The 21,698-nt window shown below is 46.5% G+C and overlaps 1 protein-coding gene across 1 annotated transcript; it reads right to left on the minus strand.

The window, feature by feature from the left end:
• Window positions 1–5,241: 5,241 nt before the first annotated feature.
• On the minus strand, window positions 5,242–6,772 carry LOC133895013 (GDSL esterase/lipase At5g03600-like). The gene is made up of 5 exons (XM_062335232.1): window positions 6,727–6,772; window positions 6,373–6,618; window positions 5,943–6,223; window positions 5,589–5,865; window positions 5,242–5,483 (listed from the first exon to the last, which is right to left on the minus strand). The coding sequence occupies exons 1-5, from the start codon at window positions 6,770–6,772 to the stop codon at window positions 5,242–5,244; spliced, it is 1,092 nt and encodes a 363-aa protein (XP_062191216.1).
• Between the last annotated feature and the right edge of the window lie 14,926 nt (window positions 6,773–21,698).

Raw genomic sequence — 21,698 nt, forward strand, 5'->3', positions numbered from 1 at the left:
GGACTTTCCGTGACATCATATCTGTCGACACCCCTGACGCAACCAACATTGTCTTCAGTGGTAAAGTTGTCGTGCTCAGTGGTGATTTAAGACAGATCCTTCCTGTCATAGAAGGTGGCACTAGAGCTGAAATAGTAAATGCTTCGATTACTAATTCTCCATTATGGCACCATGTAAAAGTACTCACACTTCAGACTAATATGAGATTATTCTCTCCTGATCTTAGTCATGATGCTCAGTCTGAGATCGCTCAGTTTAGCAAATGGGTGCTTGACCTTGGTGAGGGAAAACTACGTACTGATACACACGGTGCTAATACCGAACCAGTCTGGATAGATATACCACCTGATTTATTAATCCATACTGATCATGATCGAATTGCTTCGATTGTTTCTTTTGTCTACCCAAATTTCAAATCAAACTTTGCTGATCCATCGTATTTATGTAGACGTGCTGTATTAACCCCAACAAATGAAATTGCAGATGAAGTAAATTTGTTTGTGTTAATGCTCGTACCAGGCGATGAAAAGGAATACTTAAGTTGTGATACAATCTGTAAATCGACAGACACATTCGGAGATGCAGATTTACTATATCCTGTCGAGTTCCTCAACTCACTTAAACTAGCTAATTTCCCACAGCATCGTCTTGTTCTTAAAAAAAATGTACCTATTATGTTATTACGTAATCTTAGCCAAACAGAAGGGTTGTGCAATGGAACACGACTCATAATTACAAACCTTGGTGACTTAGTGATTGAAGCGGTTATTATCACAGGGACAAATACATGCCATACTGTTTATATTCCTAGGATAGTGCTGTCATCACAAAAAAAAAACAAAATGCCATTTACATTGCAGCGCCGTCAGTTCCCTATTAAAGCGTGTTATGCTATGACTATTAATAAGAGCCAAGGCCAATCGCTAGATAATGTTGGTGCCTACCTAAAGAGCCCCGTATTTACGCATGGCCAACTATATGTAGCCGTCTCTTGAGTGACGTCAAGAAAAGGCCTTACAATTCTAATTGAAAATGAAGATGGTTCCTGTGGCTCCAAAACTAAGAACATAGTCTACACTGAAATCTTTTCATCTTTGCAGTAGTTTCCTTCCCTTTATTATACGCTGTATGTACTTCCAGTATGTCCATAACCCTTTTTACCCCTTCATCTACCCCTTCATCTATGATGCATATACATTTACCTTTCGCTTTTCAATACTGTACCCCTCCATTAACCTAGGTCCCTACATGTATACTCTCTTTTTGCGTAATTCAGATTTTTCATATTGACAAATTCTTTAATTTTGTACCTATTGGCTATTTTCCCACACTCTTCTCCAGAAAGGGGGCAAAAAAAACTCTTTATTATCCTGTTTCTATTTTTCCATCTCCTTGGTTCTCTTGATTCCCTATGGCAGCGCATGGTGCTGATCATCCTATGCTACCTATTTAGTTTTACCTTTGTATATCCAAGAACAGATGTCAACCTCCCCAAATGTTGCCACCCTGAAAAACAAGCAACCTCCTCCGTAAGTACACTAAGCATATTCTACTCTTTGGAATACCTACTCGCTTACTCTACATTTTACCATCATTCTGTTTTTCCATGTCCCAAGATCTACTGATCACCCTGTTGATGCCAAAGAAAACAGAGATGTATGCAGGCGTTTACCCTTGCATACAGATACAAGTGGTCAGGTTAATTATACTTCACTCAGTTCCTTCATTCCCTTGACATCTACGTCTAAATGTCTTTTGTTTTCAGCAAATGTGTACAGACCCAGCCACTACCAGCCTAATTATACTTATGATAGTTTACTTACTGGCTATCCAAATGTCTAAATGTCATTATTTCCCTTTCAAAATAACCAGCGTTTTACTGTAGGATACATCCAAACACATTCTCCCTGATGCTGATAGTCTGGAAACCCATTTACACCCTACCACTAGGTCAGTTCTCTCCAAAACTCTCAATAATTACTACCCTCACAGTTTATATTATAAACTATTTAAACCTGTTATTTTTACATCTTGACCATTCAGTCCTTACTTTCTTTATCTTAAGATCTACACTTCGTTCCCATGCTGCTGCTCATTCTGATGTTCCCCACGGTGATCCCTCAACTTAACAGAGGTTCCCAAGCTTCCTCAAAGAAATAGCTACCTCTAGGTCCTCTTGCTTTCAACACCTTCACTGCTGCTATTAATCCTACCTTTACTACTTCTATTACTTCTACTCTTCTAATACCTGCTCTTCTTTCTTACTGATTCTTTGTTATTATTCCAGATTGACAAACCCCGCCTCTGGATTTTTTTGTACCAATATGGATAGCTCAAGACTTCACAACACAGGAATCTACCTTGGTTCCTTCCTGGTTGTGGCAGAAAACTTAATAGCCTACGCTTTTATTTTGCTGTGAATATGACTCTAGCCTCAAACCTGCTGCCGATGAACCTCTGTACATATAATCGTCGTAGACATTACCCCTCCACTATATCACCTCCTGCCTGTGTGATGCATCTCGTCCTCTAAGCACACTCACCCCCTTTTCAACAATAACAGTTGTAAATACCTGGTCAACCTACTATAAGTGCTTTTGCTGTACGTTCTTAGATTACTGCAATACGTTCCATTTTATTACCTTCAACCAAGAAGATTAGCCAGTCATGCCACTTACTTTTTATCGTAGTGCTAAGACAACCATGATACTGATAGAATACCACCTTCACCTTTCAGCCAAATCCCACATTGCATTTCCAACTGCTACTTCTCAGATTTTTCCCTACCACTATGGTATACACTTCTTTCTTTAATTATATTACTCTTTTTTGCACGGCATACTCCCATATTTGTCCGTTACTTCTAACATTGTTTACCACTGCTTACTAACACATAAGTTCGCTCAACCAATCCCCTCTCTTCACCTCCTGTATCTTGCCATCTAAAAACATACGATCCTCCCTTTTATCGCCGAACGCCACTACATATTTAATGTGCCACTAGACCAACATCTATTATCGTTAATATGATTGCTCTATTTACTGCTTTCCTACCTTCTAACGTAGCCTCTGTTCTCCATTAGCATTCCACCATTATCCACCAGATGAAAAAACAAACACTCGGTAATAAATAGTAGGCTAACCAAGCAATATATATATATACACACAAATTCAGAACATATACTTCCACCTTTAGTAAACAGTGAGAACCCTGCACCTTCTCAGGATGTATCTTTCTTACTGGCGGTTGGTAATCAACATTATGCTTTCACATATTAAACACCTGATACAATCTCTGCGGAATTCATCTCATGCCTCCTTTGCAAAGATAAAGCAGTTTCGCCAAGCATATTCTGATCTTTATGCATATTCAATTACAAACGCTAACTCTGTTGACCCACAGAACACAGGTTAGTTTTCTTCCTTTCTATGTTTTACCTACCCCTTTACATGCCTTTCGTCAACCATTTACATTTGCTGCTTTTCAGCTTACATTATATATATCATCACACACAAAAAATATACCTATATATGCAGATCTCCATGACATGACCGTAATCACTCTCTCCCCAAAGTTTATGCTTAATCAGATGATGATTGCAGCTCAACTTCCCATGCCAAAATACACTGACAGCAGTGCATGGTGCAAGTGGATGCGTCGCATCCGCATGCGGGTCTGGCCGTGCCGTAAATCGCGATCATCTATCCCCCAGGGGACCAGGTGTACCGGCTTACCGCTGTCCTAAGCCTGGCACACGGTATATGTATCTTGAACTTCGCGGTGGGCGATCATCTATATCACGGTATATGTATATCTTGAAGGACACGGATCCTCTGATTTACTGTACACCCATTGTCACATAGACTCGAGCCTCACGTGTTAACAGACGTGCAATACTCGATTGGCGTCCTATCTTGAAGGCATCAACATACGAAACTACCGAGATGACCGGTCGTTGAAATCTTTTTGCGTTACCTATGAATGAGCTTACAGTAACTTCTGATCTATTCAGGACTAATGTATTTTGCAAGAGGTTCTGCAATTCTGAGGTAACTTCACAGCCATATGTATTATCTCTTGTCAAACATATGGAGTCAGCCATGGAAGAAGTTGGCAGATGCCTTCAAACAGCAGCAGCGATCTTCCATGACCATGGTGTTTGCCCATTTGGTTCAACAAACCAAGGATGATAACTTCATCATATCATCGCCGAATCCAATTACTACCGCATACATGTAAAATCTATGTATTATTCTATGCGTGTTTAGTCCCCTAATCTGCATCCCAAACTTTATAATTCCACCGTACTGTAAATAAGCACTTTGTTGTACTTTTGAACACATCATCCTCCCTCTGTGATATATCTTAGTCCACCCTACAAAATTCATGATTCGTAATACCATGCTTTTACAACTAGATACCTCCAACCAGCTACCTTCTCACTACATAATCAATACCTACGTTACCATACTGATTATTATCACGCTCAACCCCTCCTTTCTACTGGCACCGTTATTTGCTCGTGGCACGCCAGTCTCCACTGTAAGAATGATGGACCATGCTGCCTGCCAATGGCGGAGCATCCATAGAGATCAACTCTGCATATGCGCTACACCCAATAAAAACTCTCTAGATCCGCTACTAGTGTTTTTGCCTGCCTTATCTGGTCTTGCCCTTTCGGCCAATCTGAATATCTCTTAATGTTGGCTTGTCTAGAAGCATGTTGCCAACCAGTATTGAATTGAGCGTATATACATTGTTTCATTTTTCCTTAATGACCAGTTGAGTGTTGAGGTCAGAGAAGTATACTGTAGAGGCTTACACCATACTTTCGCCAAAGATTCAAAAGTTGGTATTGGATGAGCGTTGGATCGGAGTACACTAGTTCCCAGAGCTAACAAGGAGACTAGCTCATACAAAGCACGTATGCAGAACGAATCAAATAAATAAATCAACGTATATTATATTAGATAACAGATGACCTGCCGAAGTAGATATAGATTATGTTCACTCATGAAATTAATATGTCTGAAAATCTAACGGCCGTTGAAGGCCAACCTCACACTCTCACATCGAGAGTGAATATCTTCCAGCAAAAAAAAAAAAAAAAAAAAACCTACCCAAGCATGGAAGGATTAATCTATCCAATATCAAGCAAGGTAGAACAGACTCGATCAAAAAGCCTAATTAACAAACTATACGTCTTCCATGCATGCAAATACTAGCTAGTTTTAATAACTTTAAAAGTGGTTGAGGTTTGAGATGCCGAGGAAAGCCATGATGGGTCCTTGGAGCAGCTGCATGACAGCCTTCCAGCCTGCATGCGTCGGGTGGATGTAGTCCCAGTAGAAATACTCGTCCGGGTTGCGGCACAGCCGGAACAGCGGGCGGTTGCCATCATATTGTCCGCAGTAGCCGCTTGCGTCGATGCTCTCGCAGCACGGCTGGTACATGTACTTGAACTGCTTCGACAACGTCGACCCTGCATGCACGCATGCGATTCGTCAAATATCATATAGTTAAGCCGGCCGGCCGCCCGAGATGAATATAATGCAATATGTATAATTTGTTGAAGTTTCATTCATACCTGGTTTGGGGCTGACAAGCTCGGTGAACATGGTGTTCACATCGAGCAGCATAACGTTTTTCTCTTTGCCTAGCTTATCTAGGAGAGCCGTGTTGTGTGCGTCCGAGATCATGTTGCCGCGCTTATCGCAATGGTCGTAGTTGGTGAACCTGGACATCCACGGCGTGCAGCCGAGCGGGGGTACCGAGTTCACCAGCACCTTGGGCACACCGAGCTCCTGTAGCTGCTTCACGATTCCTGCAATCTCCTCCGTCACGTCGTCGGCGAAGCGAGCGATCTGCGGATATACACGACCAAGCAGCAAAATTAATCATCCATCAGAAGCATATATACGCGTGCATGTGTACTACTCACGTAGTCATCGCTGGCCGAGTTGCTGATGCGTCCATAGTCACGGCCGGAGTAGGCAACGAGCGCGACCGACTCGTCGAGGTCCCGTTCTGTGATGACGCCGTCCGAGACCAGACTACTGAATTGGTCGATCTGCGCGCCGAGCGTCGGCACCAGGTACACGGCACCGGAGCTGGCGTTGGCGAAGTTCATGCCGGACGAGTTGATGCGGTTGCTCTTCTTCCCCCGCCGTGCCTTGTGCGCCGCGTACGGCGGAGGAGACTCGTCGTGCCCCAGAATCTTGGCTGCAAACGACCAAGCAGCGACGTCATCACGAATTAGATATATATGCACATGCATGCCAGCAAATTGACCATCTACTAATACACATATTAAGATTTATATAGTATAGTATCGTTCATGACAGCAGATCGATTGCAGCTAGCTTACGTACCGAGAAAATCAGATTGGACCATGTTGTTGGAAAAGCGACCAGTTGGACTATTGTCGTGGTCGTCGTCCGACATGCCGTAGGGGTAGTACCAAGCACGAGAACCCCGGTTCAAGCCTGGGTTCGGGACGTTGCCGTCGTCGGCAATGGAGTCTCCGAATATGAACAGCTTGTACAACCGGTCGGGGGAGCTGTCATCGTCGTGGCGCCGGGACTCCACAGGAGCGACTCGGCACTCCACATGAGCAACTGCATGCAAAACAATAATGTGAGCGGGATAGATTGATATTATAACTCCACGAACAGTACGGATTATAATCTAGCTAGTGAACACGTGCAACAATATAAGAAAGATACCATTCAAGAGCAGGAAGAGCAAGCAGCCGGCGAAGAGAATCTTCATGATCGTCGAAATTTGCCAACAATCTAGCTAGATTGGTTTGAGAAGAGATCGAGCGAGGCTTCTGCGTGCTCTCAACCGAGGTTTGTGGTCTTTATATTTATAGGGGCGGCAAACGGCTTACAGATCAGCAAAATTGATATTTCAAATCGCAAGCAAGCAATTTTATTCTATCTTTTCGTTCAAAAAGACAAACAAGTTTCTATCTACAATAGAGTCCTACCAACCTACACCACCTTGTCGATCTCCTTCGGCTTAGAGCCTGTATCTCCAGTTCTCCATCCGTTGTTCTATCTCCAAACTAAATAAACATAAACTACAAACTTGCCCAGGCCTGAAGGCCGTCAAGAAGTCTTGGACGTATGGGCACACGTACAAATGACAACTCATGCATGGTGGGCAGCTAGCTCTCCGAAGGCCCATGCCGGGACCAATGGATTGCCGGGGATGTAGCCGACACCATGTGAGAGCTTCCAACAGAAACCGAGGCCAATTTTGTTTACATAGATCTCTCGCTACACCAGTCTTAACATAATGCATGTGTTCAAGGGTAATACTCCCAGATCTATCAGCCATGACTGGTGGCTCAGCTATAACCATTCTCCCAAGCGATGTTGGAACGAGCTAGCCATGCATATATGCTTTTAAGCTGTGTTGTTCTTTGGTTTGTTATCGGCATTAACTTGGTACATGCAAAAAAAAAGGAGAGGGTGCTACTTGTATATTCCAAGCGCCTGCACCAGCTACTTGTGGGTGTGAGATTACCCAACGGCACGCCGATGCATCAGCAAGTCCAGGGTGCCACCCGGGTTGCCTCCAAGCGAAGCCGAATTTCTTTTTTGGAACGAACAAGCATTGGGGAGAGACTTATCTGCTGCGGAGGTAGGCCGGCTCCACATTACCCATGGAGAGCACGTTGGTCAGCCGCGGAGGTTGGGCAGAGGAGTGGATGGTGCGGAGAGAGGAGGAAGATATACAGTAACGTGGTGAGATTGGGCCGACCCCCTAGCACCTAGGCTAGGAGGCGCCTGGCTGGGCCGCTCGCCCGCGGCTGGCCCACAAGGAGCACCAGCAATGGTTTTTTATTTATATATTTTTAATTTAAAAAATTACAAAACTAATGTTGGGGATGATCTCCCGCCCCTCTCTTCAGAGGGTACCTCGAAGTCTACTGGAAAGATCGCATGTTCGCCACTGCAGTTTTGTTTCAGGGATTTCATCCACAGGTGGCGAAGATCACGAAGCGCCATCGGTCGAAGGGTGTAGGCGCGCCCGCAACCTCGATCTCTGGTGCCGGCAAAGACAAGGGCGACCTTCGACCGAAGGGCGAAGTCCGTGCCTGCGGTCCTAAGTGATCGCGGCGGGCGAAGATACAAGCCGACCTTCACTCTGGGGCTGAAAGCCACCTGACGGGCATCCGAGTGGAGAAGGCTTCTGTATATCTTCGGAGGCAGAGATCACTGCGGAACAGTGGGCCCATTTTCGGTCATTCGGGGTAGGGTTGTAATTATGTAATTATGCTCACTTGTACCATAATGCTCCCGGATATTTCAGAATGTAGCAGGTAAAGGGGTAGGATTTGTAAACCACGCCTGCGATGACCGAGTACGGGCTATAAATAGGGCCACACTGTACTCGGGAGCGACATTGGAAAACTATTCCGCCTCTGACATGTGTCGTTCCGTGGACCCTTCGATATCCCCGTATCCGAAGGTCCACCTTGTCTGGGATTTCGGTCCCAACAGTTGGCGCCGTCCACGGGGATCGAAACCTTCGACGCCATGCCACCCAAGAAGAAATCGAAGCCAATCGAAACAGTGGAAGCATTGGCGGAACCTTCAGCCGCAGCCGGGCCTTCGGCCGAAAGACCCCCTTCGGTGATGCCAGGACCAAGTAATGCTTCGGCCGGTGGAGCTTCGGGCAGACGAGAGCAATGTTGCGGAGTTGAAGTAGCGCCACGAGGACCCAGTGATGGCCGCCACGGCGAAGCACTCCGGGTTAATGCGGAGCCGATGCGGGTCACGGAACCAATTGATCACGCACACTTCGAGCCTCCAGCAAAAGAAGGCGAAAGGGTGCGAAACGAAGAATGGGAAGACCTTGATGACTTCGCAGAGTATGAAAACGAGGATGAAACAAATGAAGAACGAACAGCCAGGCAAGAAGCCAAAGAGATGGAAAGACAGATAGCTCAGAAGAAGCGCATGTTAGATGGCCTGGCAGCAAGTCGAAAAGCCGTAGAATATCGCAGGCGGGCAGGTGAAGCTAGGAAAACATTGGAAAAAAATCCAAGAGGAAATCGATATGCTGCACCAAGCAGAAGGCATGTCTCGCCAGGTGACACCGCCGGGAGACATGGCACGAACTTCGTAAGACCTTCGGCGAAGGTCGTCCACGAGAGACCCGGAGTCCCCGCTGTCCATGGATCTGCAAAACAAGGCGTGGCCGCTAGGGTTCAAGATGCCCAAAGTGGTTATGTTTGATGAAGAGTCAGACCCAAGGGAATTTGTAATGAGCTTCGAAGTGGCCGTGGAGTCTACCGGAGGGGATGGCACAACACTGGCGAAAGCCTTTGTATTGGCCATAAAAGGGATAGCAACTCTGTGTTGCCCCTGGGATCCATATACTCATAGGAGCAATTGCGTAGTGCATTGTACAGCAATTTCCAGGGAAATCGAGCAGATAAAATTACCACTACCGACCTCTTCTCACTAAAGCAGCAACCAACAGAAACCTTACAGAGCTACATACGCTGCTTCGTGCACATACGTTGTCAAGCAAAGGGGCTAAGCGAAGATGCAATCATCGATGCAGCGATACAGGGAATCAGAGGAGGGCTATTAGCAGGAAAGCTCACGAGAAAAAGACCTAGAAGTGTACAAGAGCTGCTTAACATGATGGAAGAATACTCAAGATCTGAGCTCGATCATCTCCGAAGGAAAAACGAAACGGCAGCCTCCAAAGTAAAACCAAATGCATCAGCCAGAGAGGCAGGCAGTAGCAATCCTAGAGACAGATTGCACCATCCAAGAAAGCCCAAAGTTTCTAACTATTTAAGGCAAAAAGAAGTCAATCAGATTAACTCCAGCCCGTTCAAAGTCGCTCAAGGGAAAAGCGAAGCTCACAGTGTGGCTAATCGAGGAGGCCGAGCCGGTAGGGGAAGAGGCCGCGGAGGCCGAGGAGGACGGGTTACGCAGGACCCAACAACGTTTTACTGTGAGTTGCATGGCGAAGGAGCCGGCCACAGGACCAAGCAGTGCCGCAGGTTGTGCTATGAAAGAGAGCTTGGTGAAGTAATCTCTTGACCACGCAAGGACCGTACACCATGCAGCAAGTTTCGGGAGAAGTGAAGAGTGACAAAACCACAATCAGAACATGGCGTTTGCAAACCAGTGGTGACAGATTCCTGCACCGCAGTATACACCTACAGCCTCGGCTCAGTTGGATCAAACGAGGCAAATGAATCTCCAAGGGGAGCTACCTCCGCCACCACCAAGGCCTACGATCGAAGCACCACCAGAGAGCAGCAAGTCCATAAACACGGTAAATCATGGATACAACGTGGTGTTGGCAATCTCAGGGGGATCTAACCAGCAGACAGAATCTAAGAGACAACAGAAAGAATATGTGCGCAGAGTCAACCACGTCGGAGTGGGACCAACGTACATTCATTCAAGGTGGTAAAATATTCCCATTACATTCTCGCAAGAGGACATGAGGGTCTTAAACTACCCACACACAAATGCCTTCGTTATCACAGCAAACATCTCGAGAAATGAAGTGCACAGGATCTTAATAGATGGAGGAAGTTCAGTGGATATCATCTTCACTGATGCTTTCGACAAAATGGGACTATGTCGAAGTGACTTGAAGCAAGCTGGATCACCATTACTAGGCTTCAGCGGAAATACAATCAATGCTCCGGGAAAGATAATAACTCAGTGTCATTTGCCGAAGGGACAAATTTCCGCAAGGAAGATATTACCTTCGATGTGGTCGACATTGATTACACATACAATGCGATATTTGGTAGGGGAGTCCTGAATACATTTGGAGCAATACCGCACCACGCGTACTTGTGCATGAAGATGCCTGGTCCTGAAAGCGTCATAACGGTATTGGGAGACAAGCGAGTGGCCAGACGAATCGAAGTGGGAATAACCCCAGGAAGACAAAATGTCCACGTGGTGATAGAACCTTCAACAAATCGGGAGGACAACCAGTCGAAGATAAGCAAAGCAGCGAAGGCTGCACCAGAAGGAGCAACCAGAATAGTGCAGTTACATCAAGAAAAACAAGATTAAAAAGTCACCATAGAAGCGGAGGCCCCGGCGGAGGACTAACAACAACTTATAATGTTCCTCCGTAGTAATGACGATGTCTTCGCTTGGTCCCCTAAGGACCTGAAAGGAGTAAGTCGGGAAATCATCCAGCACAGTTTAAATGTGGATCCCAACGCGAAGCCAAGGAAGCAAAAGCTTAGGAAAGGTTCAAGTGAAAGAGAAGAAGCAGCGAAGGCTGAAGTGAAAAAGTTGTTCGATGCCAGAGTCATACGTGAAGTAATGCACTCAGAATGGCTAGCTAACCCAGTGTTATTGAAGAAAAGCAACGGAAAATGGAGAATGTGCATCGACTTCATAGACTTGAACAAGGCTTGTCCCAAGGATGACTTTTCATTGCCTAGAATTGGTCAGCTGGTACACTTTGCGACTGGTTGCGAAATGTTAAGCTTCCTAGATGCATACGCAGGGTACCACCAGATTTGGATGGCGAAGGAAGATGAGGACAAGACAAGTTTGAGAACCTCCTTCAGCATATACTGCTTTGTGAGGATGCCCTTCGGCCTCCGAAATGCTGGTGCAACCTTCACCAGGTTGGTACAGACAGTACTAAGTTCACAGCTAGGACGAAATGTCTTAGCCTATGTTGATGACATAGTGGTCAAGAGTACCAGAAGGAGCCAACATCTCAAAGATCTGCGTGAAACCTTCGGAAGCTTGCGAAGAGTAGAGCTAAGGTTGAACCCAGAAAAATGCGTCTTCGAAGTACAATCCGGAGGGCTACTAGGGTTCCTGTTTTCGAAGAGAGGCATCAAAGTGGAACCACAAAAGATACAGGCGATAATAGATATGAAACCACCACAAAACAAAAAGCAAGCTCAACGCTTGGCAGGGAGATTGGCGGCATTAAATAGGTTCATTGTAAAATCTGCGGAGCGAAATCTACCGTTCTTCCAAGTATTAAAAATCTCTGACCCATTCAAATGGGATGTGGAGCAGCAAGTAGCCTTTGATGAATTGAAAAGCTACCTAACGAAGCTTACAGCACTGTCCGGCCCCGATCCAGGCGCAGATTTGTTATTATACATAGCGGTATCCCCTTCGACAGTCAGTGTTGTACTTGTGCAGGAAAGATCCGAAGACAACAAATTGCGCCAGTTCCCAATATATTATGTATCAGAAGCTCTAGCAGGCCCAAAGAAGACGTACATAGAGCTAGAAAAAGTAGGATATGCACTAGTGATGGCATCCCGCAAGCTTCACCATTACTTCACGTCTCACAAAATTACAGTACCAACTTCCTTGCCCCTTCGCGACATGTTTGAGAACAAAGAAGCCATTGGAAGCAAAGTGGGCCGCGGAGGTAGCTCCATTCATGATTGTTTTTGTGGCAAGAACATCGTTGAAATCGCAAGCGTTGGCAGACTTCATGGCGGAATGGACTCCGCTAACCGAAGCCTCGGATGAGGAATCGCTAGAACCGGTCTGGACCGCATATTGTGATAGAGCTTGGGGAGCTACAGGAGCAGGCGTTGCGGTGATATTATCCTCACCTTCGGGTGCAAAGCTGAGATATGCCGCCAGATTAGAATTCCACTCTACAAATAATACGGCGGAGTACGAAGTGGTCCTCCTCGGACTTCGCAAGGCAAAGGCTTTGGGCGCCCGAAGGGTGCTGGTTAAAACAGACTCAAAGATTATAGCAAGCCAAATTGACAAGACATTCCAGGCAAAAGACCCAGAGCTGGTTAAGTACAGAGCAGCGGTGCGAAAAATGGGAAAATACTTCCTGGGATTCACAGTCAAGAGTATATCAAGAAATGATAACTTCGAAGCAGATGAGCTAGCAAAAGCCGCTTCGCAGAACCTACCTATGCCATCAGATGTTTTCTACCAGAAGCTGAGTGAACCAGCCGCTGAGGACAATTCGAAACCATCATGTCCTATCGTGATGATCGAAAGCGAAGATTGGCGCTCTCCAATATTGGCTTATCTTCGTGGTCAAGGCAACATTGAGGACCATGTCGGAGCAAAGCGTATGGCCCAGAGAGCTAGAAACTACAAAATTGTGGGAAACAATTTGTACCAAACCAAAGTATGTGCACCATTTCTGTGATGCATAAACCAGAAAGAAGGACATAACCTACTAAAAGAAATTCATAGTGGGCTGTGTGGTTCCCATATGGGTACAAGGGCTTTAGTATATATGCAGGGCTTCTATTGGCCGACGGCGGTGAATGATGTGGATCATAGGTCCGAAGATGTCAGCAGTGTCAGTTCTGGGCGAAGGGGTCAAACAGACCTTCGACAAAGACACAGCTCATTCCACTAGTTTGGCCGCTAAGACAGTGGGGAATTGACATTGTTGGCCAGCTGCCACCAACTCCAGGAAATTTGCGATATGCTGTAGTTGCGGTCGAATACTTCTCCAAATGGGTGGAGGCCATGCCACTTGTAAGCATAACATCAAGAAACATACAGAAATTCCTGTGGCAGAGTATCGTATGCCGCTTCGGAGTCCCGAGCGAAGTAACAGTAGACAATGGCACTCAATTTGATAGTGGCGGTTTCAGGGATTTTTGCAATGGTCTGCGGATCAAAGTAATTTTTGCATCTATATATCACCCATAGTCTAGTCGGGCAGTCGAGACAGCGAACGGCATCATCTTCGCTGTTGTCACAAAGCATCTGCAGGGGCTGCCAAAAGGGAAATGGGTCAAAGAATTGCCTAAAGTATTATGGTCATTAAGAACAACGGTTGCAAGACCAACTGGATTCACGCCATTTTGCCTCCTCTTCGGTGAAGAGGTAATGACCCCAGAGGAATGCAAAACCAAATCATTTAGGGTCGGAAACGAACCAGAGCAAGGCGAAGAGTCATCGTCAAAGGATGCCCTCGAGGAAATGAGATTGCAAGCCACCGAAAATCTGTGCAGGTATCAACAGGAGACAAAAAAAAATGGAGATATAGGAATATATCCGAAAAAACTTCGTCCCCAGAGATTTGGTGCTACGAAGATTCGGTAGTACAACATCAGTGGGAAAACTACAAAGTAAATGGGATGGTCCTTTCTTAGTAAAAAGGTCGTTAAGACTCCGCTCATATCATCTGTCTAATATGGAAGGTGAGAGCTTCCACACACTTGGAATGCAGACAATCTCCGCAAGTTCTACGCCTGACAGGGATGGCGGCCAAGACCAAGGCTCTTGTGTAGTTTTCCTTTATGCAATCTTCTTTTCATGTAATCAAATTGTAAGGGAACTGCACTCTTTTTCTCACAAGGGGATCCCTTCGTTAGGGGGTGAGGTTTTTAACGAGGCAGGAACCCATGTAAACATATTGATATAGTAGTACCCCCAGAAAATACTGCTTGTTTCGAGTACTAGTAACTCATCGTCGAAGTGTGCCAATCTAAGGGTGGGACAGAACCTACTAAAAGAAATTCACAGTGGGTTGTGTGGTTCCCATATGGGTACAAGGGCTTTAGTTGGAAAAGTATATAGGCAGGGCTTCTAATGGCCGACGGTGGTGAATGATGCGGATCACATGGTCCGAAGTTGTTAGCAGTGTTAGTTCTGGGCGAAGGGGTCAAACAGACCTTCGACAAAGACACAGCTCATTCCACCGGTTTGGCCGCTAAGACAGTGGGGAATCGACATTGTTGGCCAGCTGCCACCTGCTCCAGGAAATTTGCGATATGCTGTAGTTGCGGTCAAATACTTCTCCAAATGGGTGGAGGCCATGCCACTTGTAAGCATAACATCAAGAAACATACAGAAATTCCTATGGCAGAGTATCGTATGCTGCTTCGGAGTCCCGAGCGAAGTAACAGTAGACAATGGCACTCAATTTGATAGTGGCAGTTTTAGGGATTTTTGCAATGGTCTGGGGATCAAAGTAATTTTTGCATCTATATATCACCCATAGTCTAGTCGGGCAGTCGAGACAGCGAACGGCATCATCTTCGCTGGTGTCACGAAGCATCTGCAGGGGCTGCCAAAAGGGAAATGGGTCGAAGAATTGCCTAAAGTATTATGGTCATTAAGAACAACGGTTGCAAAACCAACTGGATTCACGCCATTTCGCCTCCTCTTCGGTGAAGAGGTAATGACCCCAGAGGAATGCAAAACCAAATCATTTAGGGTCGGAAACGAACCAGAGCAAGGCGAAGAGTCATCGTCAAAGGATGCCCTCGAGGAAGTGAGATTGCAAGCCACCGAAAATCTGGGCAGGTATCAACAGGAGACCAAAAAAATGGAGATATAGGAATATATCTGAAAAAACTTCGTCCCCAGAGATTTGGTGCTACGAAGATTCGGTAGTACAACATCAGTGGGAAAACTACAGAGTAAATGAGATGGTCCTTTCTTAGTAAAAAGGTCATTAAGACTCGGCTCATATCATCTGTCTAATATGGAAGGTGAGATCTTCCACACACTTGGAATGCAGACAATCTCCGCAAGTTCTACGCCTGACAGGGATGGCAGCCAAGACCAAGGCTCTTGTGTAGTTTTCCTTTATGCAATCTTCTTTTCATGTAATCAAATTGTAAGGGAACTGCACTCTTTTCCTCACAAGGGGACCCCTTCGTTAGGGGGTGGCGGGTTTTTGGCCGAGCGGAATTTCAAGCTCATGGAGGACGAAGGTGCTGAAAATGTTCTTCGTATCATCGACCTCCCCGGTGCTTGGTTCGAAGGAGGAAGCCTTGAACGCCTCGGACGCTATGGCCTTCGTGTCAAGTAGCCCACCAAGTCCCATCAACCCTTTTCCACCACAGTGAGGCACGCTCGGGGTCGACACCTTGGTCCCGGAAGAGGAACTCGAGGGTGAAGACAGCGAAGAATATGCTACCACTTCAACATTATCAGTTCCTTCAACTTCAGTTTCCCAAGTGGTAGCCTCAGGGATTGTTCCCATCTCTGTCGTCTCCTCGTCATCACTCAGGATTAGCGTTGGAAGGTCCATGCACGAACAGAACAATGACTTCGGAGGCCGATCCTCCTGGGTGCCTTCGGGAGCTTCCCGCCTGGGCACGTCACGCGATGCGACGGAACCTTCCAGAGACATTTCTGCATGGGCAACATCGGGGATAGCTTCGCGTGGCCTTTTCTGGAGGGCAAGGGCCTTCTTCGTCCGACCACCCTGCGGTGATCGCTCAGACTGTTTCCTTTTCATTGAAGCACCAGGGGCAACCTCTTCGCCTACATCTGCTACTGGAGACCCATCCCTAGCACCCTGCAGCACGGTGGAGGCCTTCTGTCTTTTAAGATAAGAAAGGCCTCAGTATTCCAAGACTCGATCGACTCTTCGAACGAGGTCTTGCTCGGCGCACAACTGTGCTTCGCCCGGTGTAAACTTGCCGACAAGCATCACAGCTCTGGCCTCCCCTTCGAACACCGACAAATCTGGAAAATATCAAAACCAGTAAGAAAATAAGGCCGAAGGTATAAATTATATATGAATGTTTACAGGCAATCGCGTACCCATGAAGCCGTGTACATGAGGGTGGGGTCAGCAAAGCCCCTCGGGCCCTTTTTCCCTAAATTCCGGGATAATCCAATCCCGGCTGAGGGGCCAAACCCCAGCTGCTATAAACTCCTCCACCAGGTCATGGGTAGATAGATATTTCGTGCACCTAGCGAAGGGCTCGAGGGCTGTCTGTTGGGACGCTTTCAATCGCACGTCTGGCGCGCGGTTTCCCTTAACCTCTTCGCATTTCGACACGAGAAATTCTTCGGCCTCCACCTTGTGGTAGAACCACCACTGAGTCCAGTCGTTGGGCCATTTATTCTTGTACATGACGACGGGCGTAGTTAACCTAGTGCGGTATGCGAAGTTCAAACAGTCGTAATGAGCCTCGCTCTGAACTCCACGGGCGAAAACCGGTTTGGGTTGATGATGAAACCGATGTGCAGCAGCGAAGGCCCTTGCGGATGCCTTCGCTCCTTCTGACCGAGCGGCCCAAGCAAAGAGCCCCATCCTTACTATCGCATTGGGCGTCAGCTGGTGGAGATATACTTCAAATAGCTTCAGTACTTTAATAACCATGTCATCGCATGGTAGGCGAAGACCCGCTCGGAAGTAAAGGAGAAATACAACCACTTTGTCATCAGCAGGCTCTGGCGTCTCCTGCCGACCGGGGAGCCGAACCTTCGAAACATCACCAATCAACCCTTCCTTCACAAGGCTAGCCAGCACTTCATCATCCACCTTGGATTGCCCAATCCAGTACGTCTTCGGGCGAGAAGACCGAGCCTTCAGTGCCATTCGGCTCAAAGAGGACGACTTAAACAGCAAATTACGCGAAGAGCTCAAAAGTGGGGCTTCATCCGAGAAAGGTTTGGAAAACCGTAAGAGACTTCGTACGAGAGCGACAGCTTCAGCAAAGGTGCGGTAAAAACAATTGACCGCAGTGTGATATTTATAGCGTAGGGCGATGGCGGTTAGAACTGCGCGCATCGGAACTTGAACCGGCGGGAAAAACTATGTTCCGGTGTACATCAAGAACATTAAATGCATATCAACGATGCAGTTACCAAGGAACCATTTGACAACCTCAAAATAATAATAATAATAATAATAATAATAATGATAATAATTTTCAACGGCATGCATTCGCTGCATTAGACTTTGACAAGCTGAAGGGGACGACGTTGAGACATCTTGCAGACTACAGGTTCGGCCTATCGAAGATAAACCTTACCAGTAGAGGGCTACTGTTGGGGATGATCTCCCACCACCCCCCCCCCCTCTTCGGAGGGTACCTGGAAGTCTACTGGAAAAATAGCATGTTCGCCCCTACAGTTTTGTTTCAGGGATTTCATCCGCAGATGGCGAAGATCACGAAGCGCCAACAGTTGAAGGGTGTAGGCACGCCCGCATCCTCGATCTCTCGTGCTGGCAAAGACGAGTGCGACCTTCGACCGAAGGGCGAAGTCCGTGCCTGCGGTCCTGAGTGATCGCGATGGGCGAAGATACAAGCCGACCTTCGCTCGGGGGCCGAAGGCCACCTGACACGCATCCGAGTGGAGAAGGCTTCGGTATATCTTCGGAGGCAAAGATCACTGCGGAACAGTGGGCCCGTTTTCAACCGTTCGGGGCAGGGTTGTAATTATGTAATTATACTCATTTGTACCATAATGCCCCCGGATATTCCGAGAATGTAGCAGGTAAAGGGGTAGGATTTGTAAACCGCGCCTACGGTGGCCGAGTACGGGCTATAAATAGGGCCACACTGTACACGGGAGCGACATTGAAAAACTGTTCCACCTCTGACACGTGTCATTCTGAGGACCCTTCGATATCCCCGTATTTGAAGGTATACCTTGTCTGGGATTTTGATCCCAACAACTACGGGACCATTTGGAAAATTTGCCGAAATAGGTTCCTTCCGTCCGTTTAGTGGGCGTGAAGAACTTCTCGCCCATCCAACATGCGGGAGGTTTTAAAATAAAATAGGCAGGAGCATCGAGAGTTGGTGACTGCAGCGTGCACATATCTAGAGCGTGTGGTCAGAGACTTTTTTACCCGGTTTGGATATAAATCTAGACTTCGGATCGACACATTTTTTCTTCTTTACAGTTTATTTATGCTTATACACATTGGTTCTATACGTGATCTATGTTACAGTGGCAGAAGACCATTGAGAGTTGGTGACAATAGCACGCACACATCTAAAGTGTGTGATCAGAGAGTTTTTTTATCAGTTTGAATACCAATCTAGACTTCGGATCGACGCTTCTCCAGCATAGCCTTTTGGTTTTTTTTTTCCCTCTTATTCAGCAATGTTTTTCTATTATATTTTGTTACCTGTTAGTTCTATTTTGGTTGTGTGCATCTTACATAGGTTGAGATCAGGAGTGAATATATAATTATATCCCCTTAAATTCTTTTTCGAAAAAGAACTAGCTAGCTGGAAAGAAACTTCCGCTGACGTTCCGGAAGAGACGAGTGGTACTTCACCGTTGTGACCGCACATTTGTGATGTGATCATGTAACGTGCGACGAAAAACGCCCGCGCCGGCGCCGGGCACGTCACATCCGCCGTTGTAGGAAGCTCACGGCTCGGCGTGGACGCGAGCGCGTGGAGTCCGCGTTCGGAATCGAGCTGAGGATTGGAACGTGACGGGCGCGGGTCATCACCTCAGCCTTTTCACTAAAGATGAGAAATTGACGGAGCACGTGAGAGTTCAGTGATTGATATACCAACGACTTTTTAGTACACAGATCATGAGACAAGGCCCATTGGGATCTGGGGTTGTGTTTGGCTGTGCAGGCTTTCACTTTCTCCTGACGTGTTACTACGACCTCGTGATCGTGAGATCCCCATCGTGTCGTGCCCGATGCAACCACGTCTAGCAGTAGGAAGGCGGACGTTCCACGAAAAACTTAAAAAAGGCGGAACGATCTCTTTAGCAAAAGGAATATGATTTTGTTAGAGAGACTGTGATGATACTTGAGAAAGATGCACTGTTGCATGTCCAATCAGCATGTCCAATCACGTGGGATAGACTTATGATTCAAGAAGCCAGGAGAGAGAACTCGAGAATTGGATTCCTAGGAATACAACCATTTGTACAAATGCTTTTTATAACGGCTTCTGTTTCATAGTACAGACGACTCGTTACTGGAGCCATCTGTACTAGGGGAATATCACAGATGGCTCAAAACTTTGAGCTGTCTGTGATATAGTAACAGTACAGACGGCTCAAAACTTCGAGCCGTCTGTGACATTACATGGCAAAGATGGCTTGTTATCAAAGCCGTCTATACTGTTACTATATCACAGATGGTTCAAAGATTTGAGCCATCTGTGATATTCCACTAGTACAGACGATTCTAGTAACACTACCCCAAATCAATTTTTGCGTGACGGTACGGGCTACTCCCGGCGGTTGGCGGCTTCACGTCAGCAAACACGAAATCAACCGTGACGTGCGCAGAACACCGACCGGGATGCCGTTCTACCGTCAGGGGTGCCCCCTTGCGCGCGCTCGAAACAGATCTTTGCGGGAGGCACGGGACTGGCGCAGGACTGGCCCACACGACAGAGAGACCTGACGTGCGAAGGGGAAAAAGAAAGCGCGCGGCAGGAAGGCGTCAGACGCGCGAAGGGGAAAAAAGAAGCGCGGCCGGGAGGCGTCGTTCACAGCCACCTCACCGCCGCCGCAACCAGTCCTCACCACGAGCTCCTCCGCCACCACAGCAAGCCACCACCCGAGCAGCTCCGCCGCCACCAGCAATCCCGCCCACTTCTCGTCGCTCGTGACTTCTTCCCCCAAATCATCGTGCTCCTCTTCTCTCCGTCCTGTTCACTCCTTCCCGTCCGCTCCTCACCGCCGCCACATCAAATCCGCCACCAGCAGCACCTCCGCCACACCAATCGGTCGTTGCTGCACCTCCGCCACACCAATCGGCCACCTCTGCAACTCCGCCACCTAGAACCCAAAAATCTTTTAGATCCATGAGCCATGACTGAGTAGGGAAGTGGTGTTTGGGCCTTTTGCGATGGCTGCCGGGCTCACTGTTTGCTGCTGCCGTCCGCCACTCCAAGCTTCTGCAGCATTGAGGGTAAGATCCATACTTTGTGTTTTTGCAGTGCTTGTGTGGAGAATTTTTTGTTTGTGGCCTGAGGCAAATTGTGCTGCGTGTACACCAGGTGGGAGAGGGGAAACATTGTTCTGACATAAATTTGCTTGAACTTGTACCGTCGACATCAGCTTTGTCTCGTGTTGCTGCCAATTTGCCCCCTGCAACCCTCAAATCCTAGACATCGTGAGCCATTTGGCTGTAAGTTCTTCCTCTCTCAATTTTCTTACCGTCCTGTGTGACCACTCAAAACTGTGATGATGTTGTTTCCCTCATGGAAAATTTAAACTATTTGTCTGATGATAATTTATTTGCATAAAGTAACATAGTTGGAATTTGAGAAAACATTATGTAAAATGCTCTGAAAAAATAAATTGTTAATATGTCAATTTGGTTCCTGCTATTTGTGTTTCCAATTGGACAATATTGTTGCTTGGATTGGCCATTTTGTTTCGGTAATTATGGTTGAATTGTGCTATATTGTTGTGTGTTTAGGTTTCTGACTTGGTACTGCGGATAGTTGGCCTGATTGCTTGAAGCTTATTGTGTGGTTCATTCTACCTTTTCAAGGCTCTTTCTCAGCTGCTTGCTGCTGCTGATTGTGTTCTTTGGAGCTCTTGACTGTTGGGGTGTAGCTGTAGTTTGCATTATTTTCATGACTGAGAGGTATGTTTTTTGGAGCTCTTAAATTTAGCATGGTTGCATTATTTCAATCACTGCTTATACTTCATGATGATGGTTTATGCTTGAACTAAAATAAAAGATCTTAATTCCATCATTAAGGGTGAACTTATTTGGTATACCATATGCTTGTTTGGTTTGTTTTCTGAACTGCAAGTTTATTCTTCAACTGAAATGAATAATCCTTTGCCCATGTTGCTTGAGTTGTAAAAGTATTTTAGTGTACTCCTAGTTTGATATACATTGCTTATTGTTTATGATTATATCCTAACTCCACAATTGTACAATAAATATACAGATAAATATAATTTATGGCAGATCGTGGGTGGATGTATAGTGGTTGGAAGCGTGGTAGACCATCAAATGAATGGGTTGAGAA

The sequence above is a fragment of the Phragmites australis genome, chromosome 16 (assembly GCF_958298935.1).
Source record: "Phragmites australis chromosome 16, lpPhrAust1.1, whole genome shotgun sequence".
In the NCBI taxonomy this organism is placed as follows: Eukaryota; Viridiplantae; Streptophyta; class Magnoliopsida; order Poales; family Poaceae; genus Phragmites; species Phragmites australis.

Excerpts from the sequence above, each read along its gene's own strand:
- LOC133895013 (XM_062335232.1), bottom strand. The coding sequence starts at position 6,772 with ATGAAGATTCTCTTCGCCGGCTGCTTGCTCTTCCTGCTCTTGAATG. Across the intron at positions 5,866-5,942 it reads ACTCGGCCAGCGATGACTAC|ATCGCTCGCTTCGCCGACGA; the intron begins GTGAGTAGTACA and ends GTATATCCGCAG. Across the intron at positions 5,484-5,588 it reads GCTTGTCAGCCCCAAACCAG|GGTCGACGTTGTCGAAGCAG; the intron begins GTATGAATGAAA and ends GCGTGCATGCAG.